This window comes from Poecilia reticulata, chromosome 8 (assembly GCF_904066995.2).
Source record: "Poecilia reticulata chromosome 8, P_reticulata-male-v2, whole genome shotgun sequence".
Taxonomy (NCBI): Eukaryota; Metazoa; Chordata; class Actinopteri; order Cyprinodontiformes; family Poeciliidae; genus Poecilia; species Poecilia reticulata.
The window spans coordinates 17,457,339-17,470,424 of record NC_088837.1 but is presented as its reverse complement, the minus strand read 5'-3'; the positions used below and the strand labels follow the sequence as shown (position 1 = coordinate 17,470,424).

The 13,086-nt window shown below is 39.3% G+C and overlaps 2 protein-coding genes across 2 annotated transcripts in view; one reads left to right on the top strand and one right to left on the bottom strand.

Moving 5' to 3' along the window:
* xab2 (XPA binding protein 2) overlaps window positions 1–13,086 on the bottom strand; it is a 110,363-nt gene that overhangs the window by 95,493 nt on the left and 1,784 nt on the right. The window lies entirely within an intron of this gene.
* Window positions 4,541–11,584, top strand: LOC108166486 (myosin-8-like). Its single transcript, XM_081610456.1, has 11 exons — window positions 4,541–4,764; window positions 4,848–4,938; window positions 5,033–5,398; window positions 6,196–6,477; window positions 6,555–6,758; window positions 6,840–6,965; window positions 10,016–10,186; window positions 10,311–10,415; window positions 10,504–10,599; window positions 10,706–10,837; window positions 11,485–11,584. Exons 1-11 carry the CDS (start codon window positions 4,685–4,687, stop codon window positions 11,500–11,502), a joined length of 1,671 nt encoding a protein of 556 aa, XP_081466582.1. The 5' UTR covers window positions 4,541–4,684; the 3' UTR covers window positions 11,503–11,584.

Genomic DNA, 13,086 nt, shown 5'->3' with positions numbered 1-13,086 from the left:
AGATAACACATTTACTTTTTGCAATACTCCTATGAAATTTTTATTTTTATGTACAAACAAAAGAAAATTACTTCAAACTATCACCGCTTGTCAGATTGTGTCTGTTTAAGTTTTAGAAGAACTCAAATTTACATAATTGCAGCATAAAATTTAGTGGAATGATAAAACTAAATGAAAGATGAGTACAACTCAGTTTACTACTACTTTGTGGAACAACATGATTTTTGGTAGACCAAATTTTAAACCGTCATCCACTGAATCTCAAATTTAGTGCAAAATATTAATGTATCTGTTAAAAATAATGAATGAAAAAGAACAAACAATACACACAAGAGCTGGCTCAAGGAATAGCTGTAGAGAGTGTCCTCAACAATGCTGTTGTGTGTGCGTGTGTCTGTGTGTTTATGATGTAAAGCACTTTGAAATGTTCTGTTGCTGAAAGGTGAAATACAAATACATTTTGATTTGCTGTGAAAGTGCAATTGCCAACCTTCAGATCTTTGTTGCACATCTTGCAGTTACCAATCCAAATTTATAAATGCAAGGGTTTTAATGCTTATTTACATCTCTAGACATTTCTGTTAGGAGCACAATTTAGTAGCTGGAATAAAAAAGAACTTAAAAATGATAGAAGCTTATAAAGAATTGAGCATTTTAAGCTGAACAACAAGAGTTACACAAGGCATCTCACTGGAGGCAACATCAGGCTTTTGGAGGCTCCAAAGTGGATTCACTTGGACATGTGACCTTGGCTTTTGGGTCATTGACGTATAAGGATTTCCACCAAGCTAAATTAAAAATGTCAAAAATATTTATATCCATTGCAATTACTAGAATATTTGAAATGTTGTGCATACAGAAATCATATTTTCATACATACATTCATACAATCATACATTCAAATTAGACCTTTTCAAAGGTTTTTTATCGATATGATTTGGCTGTGGTCCTAAAAAATGTCATTTGGTGCGACCGTGATTTATCTAAAAATATGGTATTTTCCATGATGTACTAAACATTTGTTTTATAAGTTTCCATTTATTTAAGGTGTTTAGAAACACATTTTTAAAATTTATTTTTATTTTTCTGGCAATTATGACAGTTTTCCCCCCAAAAACCTTGTGAAATTCCATTTATAATTGATTTGACCGCTATTTTTCTTCACCATTTTATCAAAATGTGTTAAAATAATAAATAAATACCTGTCACTTAAGGACACTGTATTAGTGGTTAATATTTATGCTCCAGACACTAGATATTCTATTTTGAATTCAATAAATGTACATTTTTAATCGGTCGCACCAAATGATTTATGGTCGCACCAAATGATTTATACAATAAGTGTAGGCCAGGAAACAGGTCACAATCCTTTTAGAACATGAAAATGGAATTGCATTCAGTTACAGTACATTACAAAAATAACAACACAAATAGAACACACCAATTTAATTTGCCTAAAAATTAATGCAGTAATCAACTTTGTAGTAAACATTTTCAACATATCCCTCATAAAATCAGAATGTACAGGAGATTGCTTTAATTTCATAATTTTAAAAAACTGGAAAGACATTTTCAATCTCCCAAATGTAAGTGCATTAATGAAAATATAATAATTCAGTTTAACTATTTTAAACAGAACCATATAATAAGTAATGGTTTCAAAATGGAAAAATTTTATTAACTTAAAAACCATCATGCTACTCCTGGGTAGAGACGCTCCGATTAAGTTTTTTCCTTCTGATTCTGATCAGTGAGGGCCGATCACTGCCAATTGCCAAAACAGATCTCGTGGATTGACAGTTAATTTTTCGCTTTAGGTATAAATGACACCATGTGATCTGGCAAAATGGAATCATTTTGCCAGATCAATCTGACCGGTGGGACCATCGGTGGCCAGGCATTTGTAAACTTTGCCCAGTCTTGGCTGTTCAATTTGGAACTCTATGAGGTTTTGCTGGTTCAGGTTCTGGTCACCATGTGACCAACTTCTTGTCATCAGACTGTCGCATGGTGCCGACTTGGACTTCTTCTCTCACATCTTGAAGTACCTGGGTCACATATGGTACTTCATCATAGCTCAGTTTGATGACAGTGGGGTCTAGTAAAATAGATAAAAACAATAAATGACAAAATATATGCTATAATTATTCCCGTAATGTTAAATGTTCCATTATATTTTTATCATACAATACAATGCAAAACAATAATAAAACTGTACAAAAACCTATTCTGGAAATAATAATACAAAGTATTGCTTTTGCATTTGAGTCTTGAAATCAAAAATAAAAGCACAGAAACTCCTTTTCAAACACATAAATGTATCATTACAACGGTCGCACCACATGATATTCGGTTGCACCAAATGATATTTGGTCGCACCAAATGATATTTTCATATTCAGTCATTATCAAAATGCAAATAATTTGCTTCCTTAAAAAAACAACCTAGCTTCAAACACAAGGCAAATATAACATTTATAATCAAAACAGAAAATAGTAGGTATATTTAAATATTAATAGTTTTTTGGTGGTCGCACCAAATGACACCCAAATATGGCAACTACATACCTACTGCTAAAAGTGATACTTTTTCTGAAATTTAAGAAAAATAAACAAACCTGTTTGCTGTATCCAGTGATTCTTGTCAGACTGTTGGATGATTCAACCTCCTGTTTTTTACTGGATTTCAAAATTTAAGTCCAAAAATCTGAATTTTTTGTTGGTCGCACCACATGATATTTTGTAAAATGACATTTTCGGACAAAGTTTGTTTAAATGTTATAATGGATTTATAACTAAAAATGCTTTGAAAATTTGTACAGGATGAAGAAAAGACTTTGAAATTCATGCCACACAGGAAATAAAATATATTTGAACAGATTTAATGTAATTTAAAGACATTTTTGCAACAGTAATTGAGTTTGGACAGTCGCACTGCATGACATTTTGACCCTTCAAAGACCCCAAAAATGGCCAAAAAAGAACAGCTTTTGAAAGGTTAAAGAAGGTGTTAATGGGGGAGATATATTACATATTTATGGTTTCTTTTTATGAGTTTAAACCTCTTTTTAACTGTAAAAAGTAGAGCCGGACAAAAAAAATGGGCGTCACGTCTTTGAGCCTTTTGCATGCCTTTCCACTTTTGTCCATGTAGTCATACCCTCTTGGGGAAAATGTTAAGTCAACAAATTAAAAAGCTTTGCCTATTTTGAAAGGTTTCATTACACATTAACTGCCATAACAATAAGTTACTAATCAAAAGAATCTCAAATGGTTTATTCCACAGTTAATAAAATATTTCTGAATATGTTCAGTTTCTAAGTACTGCACAAAAACCAGGTGAAAATCATAACAAATGGATGCTATGATGCAAAGAATTCTTACCTATAATTCTCCTGGCTTTGACAAAATTACAAGTTTGACCGTAGCATCTTTTCTGGAAGGTGTTTTAACAACCTGGTGCAATGTGGTCAGAGGAATTAAGAGCAAAAAATTTTTACACATGTGTAGCAAGGTGCACAATGAGGAACGTTAAAATGCATGTGTTCAGCTAAGAAATTGAGATTAATAAAACTCAAATCAGGTTATATAGTTTCTCGCTTTTGGCAAGTACAATCAAGTGCCTGTTTATTGCTAGCAATTACAACCATATCTTGTGATCTCAATTTGAAATGGTGAATTTTATGCCACTTACTATCTAATTAAAATAGTCGAAAGCTCATAAAAGATTCGCTTACTACCCTCTTTGGATATATCATTATGATTTGCCCTCAAGTGTAATGTTAGTCACACTTTTTCAATGCTAAAAAGGAAAACCTACAGCTATGTTGAAGCATTTCTTTCCATTGCTTGTTATTCATGCTAATAACTGAGTCAGCATTTCTTCTCAAGTTTCTCTTCCAGGACTCCCTGACTACTAATGGAAATAGCTATGTGTGAAATTAGTACTAGATATCTGAGGCATGTGCACCCTGCAACCATACACCGGGGAAATCCTGACGCTTCTGACTACTTGAGACTCTGCGCTGGCTATGGTATTAAAATCAAATGAAGACAAGGGCACATCATAAAGTGTGTGAACTGAAATCTGAGCCTAAATAAATCATGGCGTTTAATGGGCAAAACACTTTACAAACCATACAGTGCACTCCTGCTATGTTGCATTATAAATACTGTGAACATAAAAGACCTTGTAAATATTTATGACACAGTTACAGACCCAATGTTTACAATTTGAACATTTTTACAAAGTTATGCAAATAAATTCTAGTGGTGCTTTTGTTTTTTTAAGCTTTTGTAAACTGGGACTTGTTTTCAAGCTGTGAATAAAAATCTAAATGTGTAAAGATGCTTTCAAGTGTTAGTGTGAATGCTGTACAAAGGTTTGTGTAAATGTCAGCCATTTTATTTCAAATTATGGATTCTGACATTGTTAAATAACTATTTATATAAAAAGAGTCAAATAGTCCGTCAATATATATTTACACATCTTCTATCATAGGAAGTTGAGAATCGCTCAGATGTTGAGGAAAGATGTGAAGGGCTGATTAAGAGCAAGATCCAGCTTGAGGTCAAACTCAAGGAGACAACCGAGAGACTGGAGGATGAAGAGGAAATCAATGCTGAGCTCACTGCCAAGAAGAGGAAGCTGGAGGATGAATGCTCTGAGCTGAAGAAGGACATTGATGACTTATCTAAAACTGGCCCAGAAATCCATTATGGATTTGGAGAATGACAAGCAGCAGTCTGATGAAAAGATCAAGAAGTGAGAGCAGACTATCTTTATTTTTCAACATGTGTTAGAGACATGCCAGATATTTGAGCTCAACACTGTTTTTTGAAATCCAGGAAGGACTTTGAAATCAGCCAGCTTCTCAGCAAGATTGAGGATGAACAGTCCCTTGGAGCTCAGCTTCAGAAGAAGATCAAGGAACTTCAGGTAATAATGTTAACATTAATTGCCCTTGGCTGAATTTTTTTCAGTGATTCGCAGAGTGATCTTGAGTGATTGCTTCAATGCATTTGATTTCTAGGCTCGCATTGAGGAACTGGAAGAGGAGATTGAGGCAGAGAGGGCTGCTAGAGCTAAGGTAGAGAAGCAGAGAGCTGACCTGTCCAGGAAGCTTGAGGAGATCAGCAAGAGGCTTGAGGAGGTTGGGGGAGCCACAGCTGCTCAGATTGAGATGAACAAAAAGCGTGAGGCTGAGTTCCAGAAGCTACGCCGTGACCTTGAAGAGTCCACCCTGCAGCATGAAGCCACCACAGCAGCTCTCCGCAAGAAGAAGGCCGACAGCGTTGCTGAGCTGGGAGAGCAGATCGACAACCTGCAGCGCGTCAAGCAGAAGCTGGAGAAGGAGAAGAGTGAGTTCAAGATGGAGATTGATGACCTGTCCAGCAACTAGGGCTGTAGTGATACAATAATCTCACAATACGATACACGATATTCTGCCAACAATACAATATATATTGCGATATTCAGCAAATGATACAATTCTTTTGCGATTTTCTGAAAGATTTTAGAGGGACAGAGTGATTTTGGTGACATTTTGTGACTGTTATAGAGTTGGATTTAATAAATTTAACTGAAAACTGGTTAAAAGCACCAACTACGCAGTACCTGGCTCTTGTTGGACATGGACACAGACTTAAAGTCGACAGCTGAACAAAATGAATCACAGAAGTGGTGAGAAAACATGTTTCTTTTAATTGAAACTGTACAAGCTATAGCTTACATACATTTGTAAAGTTAATAAAGTGCACCAAGTACCTGCTCTGAATAGTTTGATACCTTTTTAACCTTGACACTTAACATCTGAAGGAATCACTCTAAGCCTGATGATCGAATAACTCTTCCGGCAAAGCAAGCAGTGAGTGAGCAAGGTGACAGTTGGATTTTACGATACTTGCGGATGAATATCGATTTTTTTCGAGGAAAGAAAATATTGATATATATCGTAAAATCGATATTATTACACACCCCTACCAGCAAGGTACTGTACCTTGTGGTTCATAAGTACCTTTTACATACATAACTGATGGTTTCAGGGCAACTTGGAGAAAATGTACAGAACTCTTGTGGACCAACTCAGCAAAATCAAAGCTAAAAATTATGAAAATGTCCACCAGCTGAATGACATTAATGCACAGAAAGCAAGTCTCCAGACAGAGAATGGTAATTCACCTGAATTTAAACTAGTGTTTTACATTTAAACTGGAGCTCAACCAGGTCAAGAGCGAGATTGACAGGAAGCTGGCAGAAAAGGATGAAGAAATGGAGCAGATCAAGAGAAACAGCCAGAGGGTGATTGACTCCATGCAGAGCACTCTGGATGCTGAGGTCAGGAGCAGGAATGATGCCCTGAGAGTCAAGAAGAAGATGGAGGGAGACCTGAACGAGATGGAGATCCAGCTGAGCCACGCCAACAGACAGGCTGCCGAGGCCCAGAAACAACTGAGGAATGTCCAGGGACAACTCAAGGTGAGTTTGTTATTAAACAAAAATTAAAGACTTTTAGAGGGAAACCATTCTGACAGCCAAATTTATATTGCTGTTAGGATGCCCAACTGCACCTTGATGATGCTGTCAGAGGTCAGGAGGACATGAAGGAGCAGGTGGCCATGGTGGAGCGCAGGAACGGTCTGATGGTAGCTGAGATTGAAGAGCTGAGAGCCGCTCTGGAGCAGACAGAGCGATCACGTAAAGTGGCCGAGCAGGAGTTGGTTGATGCCAGTGAGCGTGTTGGACTGCTGCACTCTCAGGTTGGGTTTTAGTTATTCACAAAATGTCGAGGCTCTCAAAAATAAAATAAAAAATTATTCTTACTTAAACTTATTTTTCAGAACACCAGCCTTCTGAACACCAAGAAAAAGTTGGAAAGTGATCTGGTCCAGGTTCAGGGTGAGGTGGAGGATGCAGTTCAGGAAGCCAGAAATGCTGAAGAGAAGGCCAAAAAGGCTATCACTGATGTCAGTTTAAAACCTAGAAACTAGAAACTATATATATATATATAATCGTAAACTTTTAACCAAGACTTGAGACCTAACATCATTGCAGGCTGCCATGATGGCTGAAGAGCTGAAGAAGGAACAGGACACCAGCGCTCACCTGGAGAGGATGAAGAAGAACCTGGAGGTTACAGTTAGCTGACTGTATAGCTCAATAGGTAAGTCACCAGTCTTCCACCCGGGAGACCCGGGTTCGAGGCCAGTTACAACGGTGACATTGAGCTGTCAGTGTGGGTCCTTGGGCAAGATCCTTGGAGCTATATAGCCTACCTCATACCATGAGAGACACAAATAAGCACGACATGCCGGCTCAGACGTCGCCCAGCCAAACAAGGTCTGCGTCAGGTGCTGGGGAACCAGAGCACCCTGATGAAAAATGGGCTACTGGAACAAGACGGAAATGGGCGAGAGGTGAAAACATGGATCTGTTGGAATGCTACTACTCAAGTAATCCTAGTCAGACTGTGGGAGCTCAGTGTTCCAACATCCATCAGAAAGTCTCATTGAAGATGTGAATGCAGCATTGAGAACGATCCCTACCAACACCATAACAGAAACCAATGAGCATCAGTGATCCTTGAGATGCTTGGTTATAAGAGCAACCATGAGACCCAATACCCACCATGGAAAAGACGGTTAGAGGCTAAGATCAAGATAACAAGGAGGGAAGTGAGTCAACTGTCAGAGCTCCAAAGGGGTGCAATGAAAAGATCAGTACCCAAGAAGTCTCAATGGCAGGGTAATAACAACAGAGCACTGGAAAGGCGTCCCACCCGCGTCTCGGGTATGAAAAACTGGACAGCACCTGACATGATCCATGCCTACTGGCTTAAGAAACTCACTGCCCTCCATGAGCGACTGGCAGCTCAACTGAACCAGCTGCTACAAAATGGGACTCACCCTGAATGGTTAACTGAAGGGCGCACAATCCTGATACAGAAGGATCCCTCGAAGGGTTCAGTCCCATCCAACTATCGGCCAATAACCTGTCTCTCTACAACATGGAAACTCATGTCAGGCATCATAGCGGCTAAGATAAGCGGGCACATGGATAAATACATGAGCAAGGCACAGAAGGGCATAGGCATAAATAGCAGAGGAGCCAAACACCAACTCCTTGTAGACCACACAGTCGCCCGAGACTGCAAAACCCGACACACCAAACTGTGTACCGCTTGGATTGATTACAAGAAAGCCTATGACTCAATGCCACACACTTGGATCATTGAATGCCTAGAGATGTACAACATCAACTCTAAGAGCCTTCATTGCAAACTCGATGGGGCTGTGGAAAACCACCCTTGAAGCCAACTGCAAACCACTTGCACAAGTGTCCATCAAATGTGGCATATATCAAGGAGATGCTCTGTCCCCACTGCTGTTCTGCATAGGCCTGAACCCTCTCAGCCAAATCATCAACAAGACTGGCTACGGATACCGACTCAAGAATGGGGCCATGATCAGTCACCTCCTCTACATGGATGACATCAAGCTGTACGCCAAGAGCGAGCGAGACATCGACTCACTGATCCACACCACCAGGATCTACAGCACTGACATTGGGATGTCATTCAGACTAGAGAAGTGTGGTCGGACGGTTACAAAGAGAGGGAAGGTCGCCCACACAGAAGGGGTCTCACTCCCAGAAGGAACAATAGCAGACATAGAGCACAGCTACAAGTACCTGGGAATACCACAAGCAAATGGCAACCTCGATGAGGTCACAAGGAAAGGAGCCACAGCCAAATACCTCCAACGAACAAGGCAAGTCCTGAGAAGCCAGCTCAATGGCAAGAACAAGATCCGTGCAATAAACAGCTATGCCTTACCAGTGATCAGATACCCTGCCGGAATAATTAGCTGGCCAATGGAAGAGATGAAGGCCACGGATGTTAAGACTAGGAAGCTACTAACCATGCATGGAGGGTTCCACCCCAAATCCAGCACCCTGAGACTGTACACGAGCCGTAAGGAAGGAGGCAGAGGACTAGTGAGTGTGAGAGCCACTGTCCAGGATGAAACATCCAAGATCCATAAATACATCAAGGACAAAGCCTCAACGGACGATGTGCTCAGCGAATGTCTCAGGCAATGGGGAACAGAAGACAAGGTGCTGAAAGTATCATCATGGGAGGACAAGCCCCTACATGGGATGTACCACCGAAAAATAACTGAAGTGGCTGATATCAGGAAATCCTACCAATGGCTGGAGAAAGCTGGACTCAAGGACAACACAGAGGCACTCATCCTGGCCGCCCAGGAACAGGCCCTAAACACCAGAGCAATAGAGGCTCAGATCTACCACACCAGACAAGACCCAAGGTGTAGGTTGTGCAAGGAGGCCCCTGAGACAGTCCAGCACATAATAGCAGGGTGCAAGATGCTGGCAGGGAAAGCGTACATGGAACGACATAACCAAGTGGTGGGCATAGTGTACAGGAACATCTGTGCAGAATATGGACTGGAAGCCCCGAGATCAAAGTGGGGAACACCCCCAAAAGTGGTGGAGAATGACCAAGCTAAGATCCTGTGGGACTTCCAGATCCAGACAGACAAGATGGTAATGGCGAACCAACCGGACATTGTGGTGGTGGATAAAGAACAGAGGAAAGCCGTTGTGGTGGATGTAGCAATACCAAGTGACTACAACATCAGGAAAAAGGAGCATGAGAAATTGGAGAAATACCAGGGCCTCAGAGAGGAACTGGAAAAGACCTGGAAGGTGAAGACCACAGTGGTGCCTGTGGTCATCGGGGCCCTCGAGGCAGTCACCCCCACACTGGAGCAGTGGCTAAAACAGATCCCAGGAACAACATCAGACATCTCAGTCCAGAAATGTGCAGTTCTAGGCACAGCCAAGATACTGTGCAGAACCCTCAAGCTCCCAGGCCTCTGGTAGAGGACCCGAGCTCAGAGGATGAAACAGACAACCCGCGGAGGGTGAGAAGGGAATTTTTTTTTTTTATAATCGTAAACTTTTAACCAAGACTTGAGACCTAACATCATTGCAGGCTGCCATGATGGCTGAAGAGCTGAAGAAGGAACAGGACACCAGCGCTCACCTGGAGAGGATGAAGAAGAACCTGGAGGTTACAGTCAAGGATCTGCAGCACCGCCTGGATGAGGCTGAGAACCTCGCCATGAAGGGTGGCAAGAAGCAGCTCCAGAAACTGGAGCAGAGGGTATGAACTGTAATAGCTTTTAAATATCTCGATTTAAGAAATAAAAAAAAACTATATATGGGTCCCATAATGGCTCCCATTCTGTACTTTTGTAAAATACAAATATTTTATTTCCACAAAATAGGTGCGTGAACTGGAAACTGAAGTGGAAGCCATGCAGAAACGTGGAGCTGATGCTGTTAAAGGAGTCCGCAAATACGAGAGGAGAGTTAAGGAGCTGACCTACCAGGTATGTAATTTTTTTTTTACTTCCAATTTATCAAATTACCAGTTTTTAAAATAGAAAAAATATGAGTGACAATCTGCAATGACTGCAGACTGAGGAGGACAAGAAGAACATCACCAGACTTCAGGATCTGGTGGACAAGCTGCAACTCAAAGTCAAGGCTTACAAGAGACAGGCCGAGGAGGCTGTAAGTAAAATACTTTAATAGCTAATCTTTTTATTATTGAGCCAAAAAACGAATCAATAATTGTTTGTGAAAAACTGTTTATGAATCATTTCATTTTATTTTTTAGGAGGAACAAGCCAACACCAACATACCCAGACTCAGGAAAGTCCAGTATGAGATGGAGGAGGCTAAGGAGCGTGCTGACATCGCTGAGTCTCAGGTCAACAAGCTCAGAGCCAAGAGCCGTGATGTTGGAAAGGTACCTATTTGGACAATACTCTCAGTTAATAACACATTAGAACCGTATTGTTACATATTGTAATAATTTACAATATGTCAATATAACTCAGTGAGTGGAATTTGGCTAACAGGACAATATAGCTCAATATGACTTTTCTCAGGACACCTGAAGTAGTATTTAGTGTTCACATTTTTATTATAAAGAATTATCCTACATATTACCATGATTTACAAGCAATAAAATCACCTAAACCAAATGAAGGCTCTGCCATGCTAATGTTTTACTTTATGGTATTGCTTATTGAGTCAGTGAATGCCTGGAAAAGTGAGACACTGTTCTGGAATGACAATTGGCTTATTGTAATCCAGTAGTCATTGCAGGACTTCAGCTACTGCACTTCTAGCTGCTTGTTGGCTTAAGTGCTCTGAGAGTTAAGCAATGTGGAAGTCACTATAACTCAATGGGAATCCCAACTGTGCTCTAAATTTATGACCAGATCTTGTTGCCAACAGAGCCCATTCATACAGTGTTGACTGGTTTATTTGAAAAGTAGCCTGGCCCACATCAAAGGCCATGTCAGCCACATTCAAGTAATGGCCCAAGTGTTGTAAACTGATATGAATATTGTCAATTAAACATCACTCTTTTTTCTTTTCTCCTTTCAGTCTGATGCTGCTGAGTAAGAAAAAACATCTGAAGGACAACTCCATAAAATATGAAAATTCTGTTGTAACATTTGCAAAATAAAGTATTTTATTCACCTTGCTTTTGTTTTTTTGTTTGTTTGTTTGTTTTAAACAAACCTATACTAAATTTGGGCCGAATAAGGAACTTTTGTTGCATCTTTAGAGCTCTTTTTTTTAAAGAATTGATTGCTCTTTTCCTTCAACATGAAACCACTCCTATGACTTAAGCATTTTGAAGAATGCATTAAAAGGTGCTTGGCAAACTTTAAAATGGCTTGTGAATGTAGCAGGATAATTATCCCTGCTGTCAATAAAGGCTAGTTTCAACTTCCAGAACATGTTCATGGCACTGCAAGAAGCACAGCAGTAGTCAGTTGCTGGACTCATTCAGATAAACACTTCAAACTAAGAAGTCATGGATCAGTTTGCCAAGATATTTTAGGCATCGGCTTAAACACTCTTAAAGACAACTGTCGAAGAGGGACCATCAAAGCATTTGGCTTAAAGGCAATTTCTGCCTTAGCCAGTATCATGTAACAGTGCAGTTGCCCTTTCTTCCAGAACACCATCCTGTGCACATTCAATATAACCCTAATTGAATTACTTTGCTAAGTTGTACTTAACAGCAAAGGCCATGAGAAATGTTAGTAGTATCTCTTTGGATAGTTCAATTTATGAAAGCAATACCATTTCTGATATCATAAAACTACATTTATTCCTGTAACATCTAATACATATTGTAAAAAAAACTACAGATAAAATTATGTTAAAGTGAAATAGATTTTGTTTTAACATAGTAACTAGCTGCAGGCTAGGAATTTGTCAGGTCTAAAAGAGGTTTCCTCAGGTTCTCAGTGTTCCTGTCAAAGTGAAATTTAACACTTTCGTCTCAGGCTCCTCTTCAGAAGACATGTTTCTCATATTTTATCGCAGTTTAACACCTTGGTGCACAAGCTCATTCTTAAAAATATCATGTGGAGAAGGTTACTCAGAATCTTCTGTCTATTCCCATCTGCACTTTAAAAAACAGATGCTTGTTTCTTCACCTGCATTATGACATGCTAACCAAGAGAATTATTAAAATAATATTAATTTAACAGTCAAGGACATAAGACTTAAAAAAAACTAGCAACCTATTTTTAACGTTTTTGGCAAACATTTTATACTTTTTGATACTAAAATTTATTTTTATTTATTTATTTATTTATTTATTTTAATGACAGATCCATTTCTATCATGGCCCAGCTCTGTGTTGAGTTAGCATTGATGACATTTTCAGATATTTAGGTAAAAATAATATTTTACAAAAGACAACTTTACTTCAGTCCATCCTAAATTCACATTAAAGTAAGCACAAAAGAGTGGTTTCTTTTTCAGAGTTATTTTTAATCGGGTTTTATTATCCTAACCTTGAATTCAGTCATCATTCATGATACTGTTACAACTACAGCATCTTAAAAATCTTGTGTACTGGCACAACTCTTATTTTGGGTGTCAGTCCAACCTAGAAGGCAACTGTTCTTCCTCTCCATTCCAAGGTGATACATTATCCTTCCTCAACTTGTACGGAATGGTTTGCAG

What these genes read in the sequence shown, in the direction of transcription:
- LOC108166486 (XM_081610456.1), top strand. Translation starts at nt 4,685, where the DNA reads ATGACTTATCTAAAACTGGCCCAGAAATCCATTATGGATTTGGAGAAT. An exon ending in TCTGATGAAAAGATCAAGAA is followed by an intron (nt 4,765 to 4,847) that starts GTGAGAGCAGAC and finishes TTTGAAATCCAG; the next exon opens with GAAGGACTTTGAAATCAGCC. An exon ending in CCAAAAAGGCTATCACTGAT is followed by an intron (nt 6,966 to 10,015) that starts GTCAGTTTAAAA and finishes ACATCATTGCAG; the next exon opens with GCTGCCATGATGGCTGAAGA.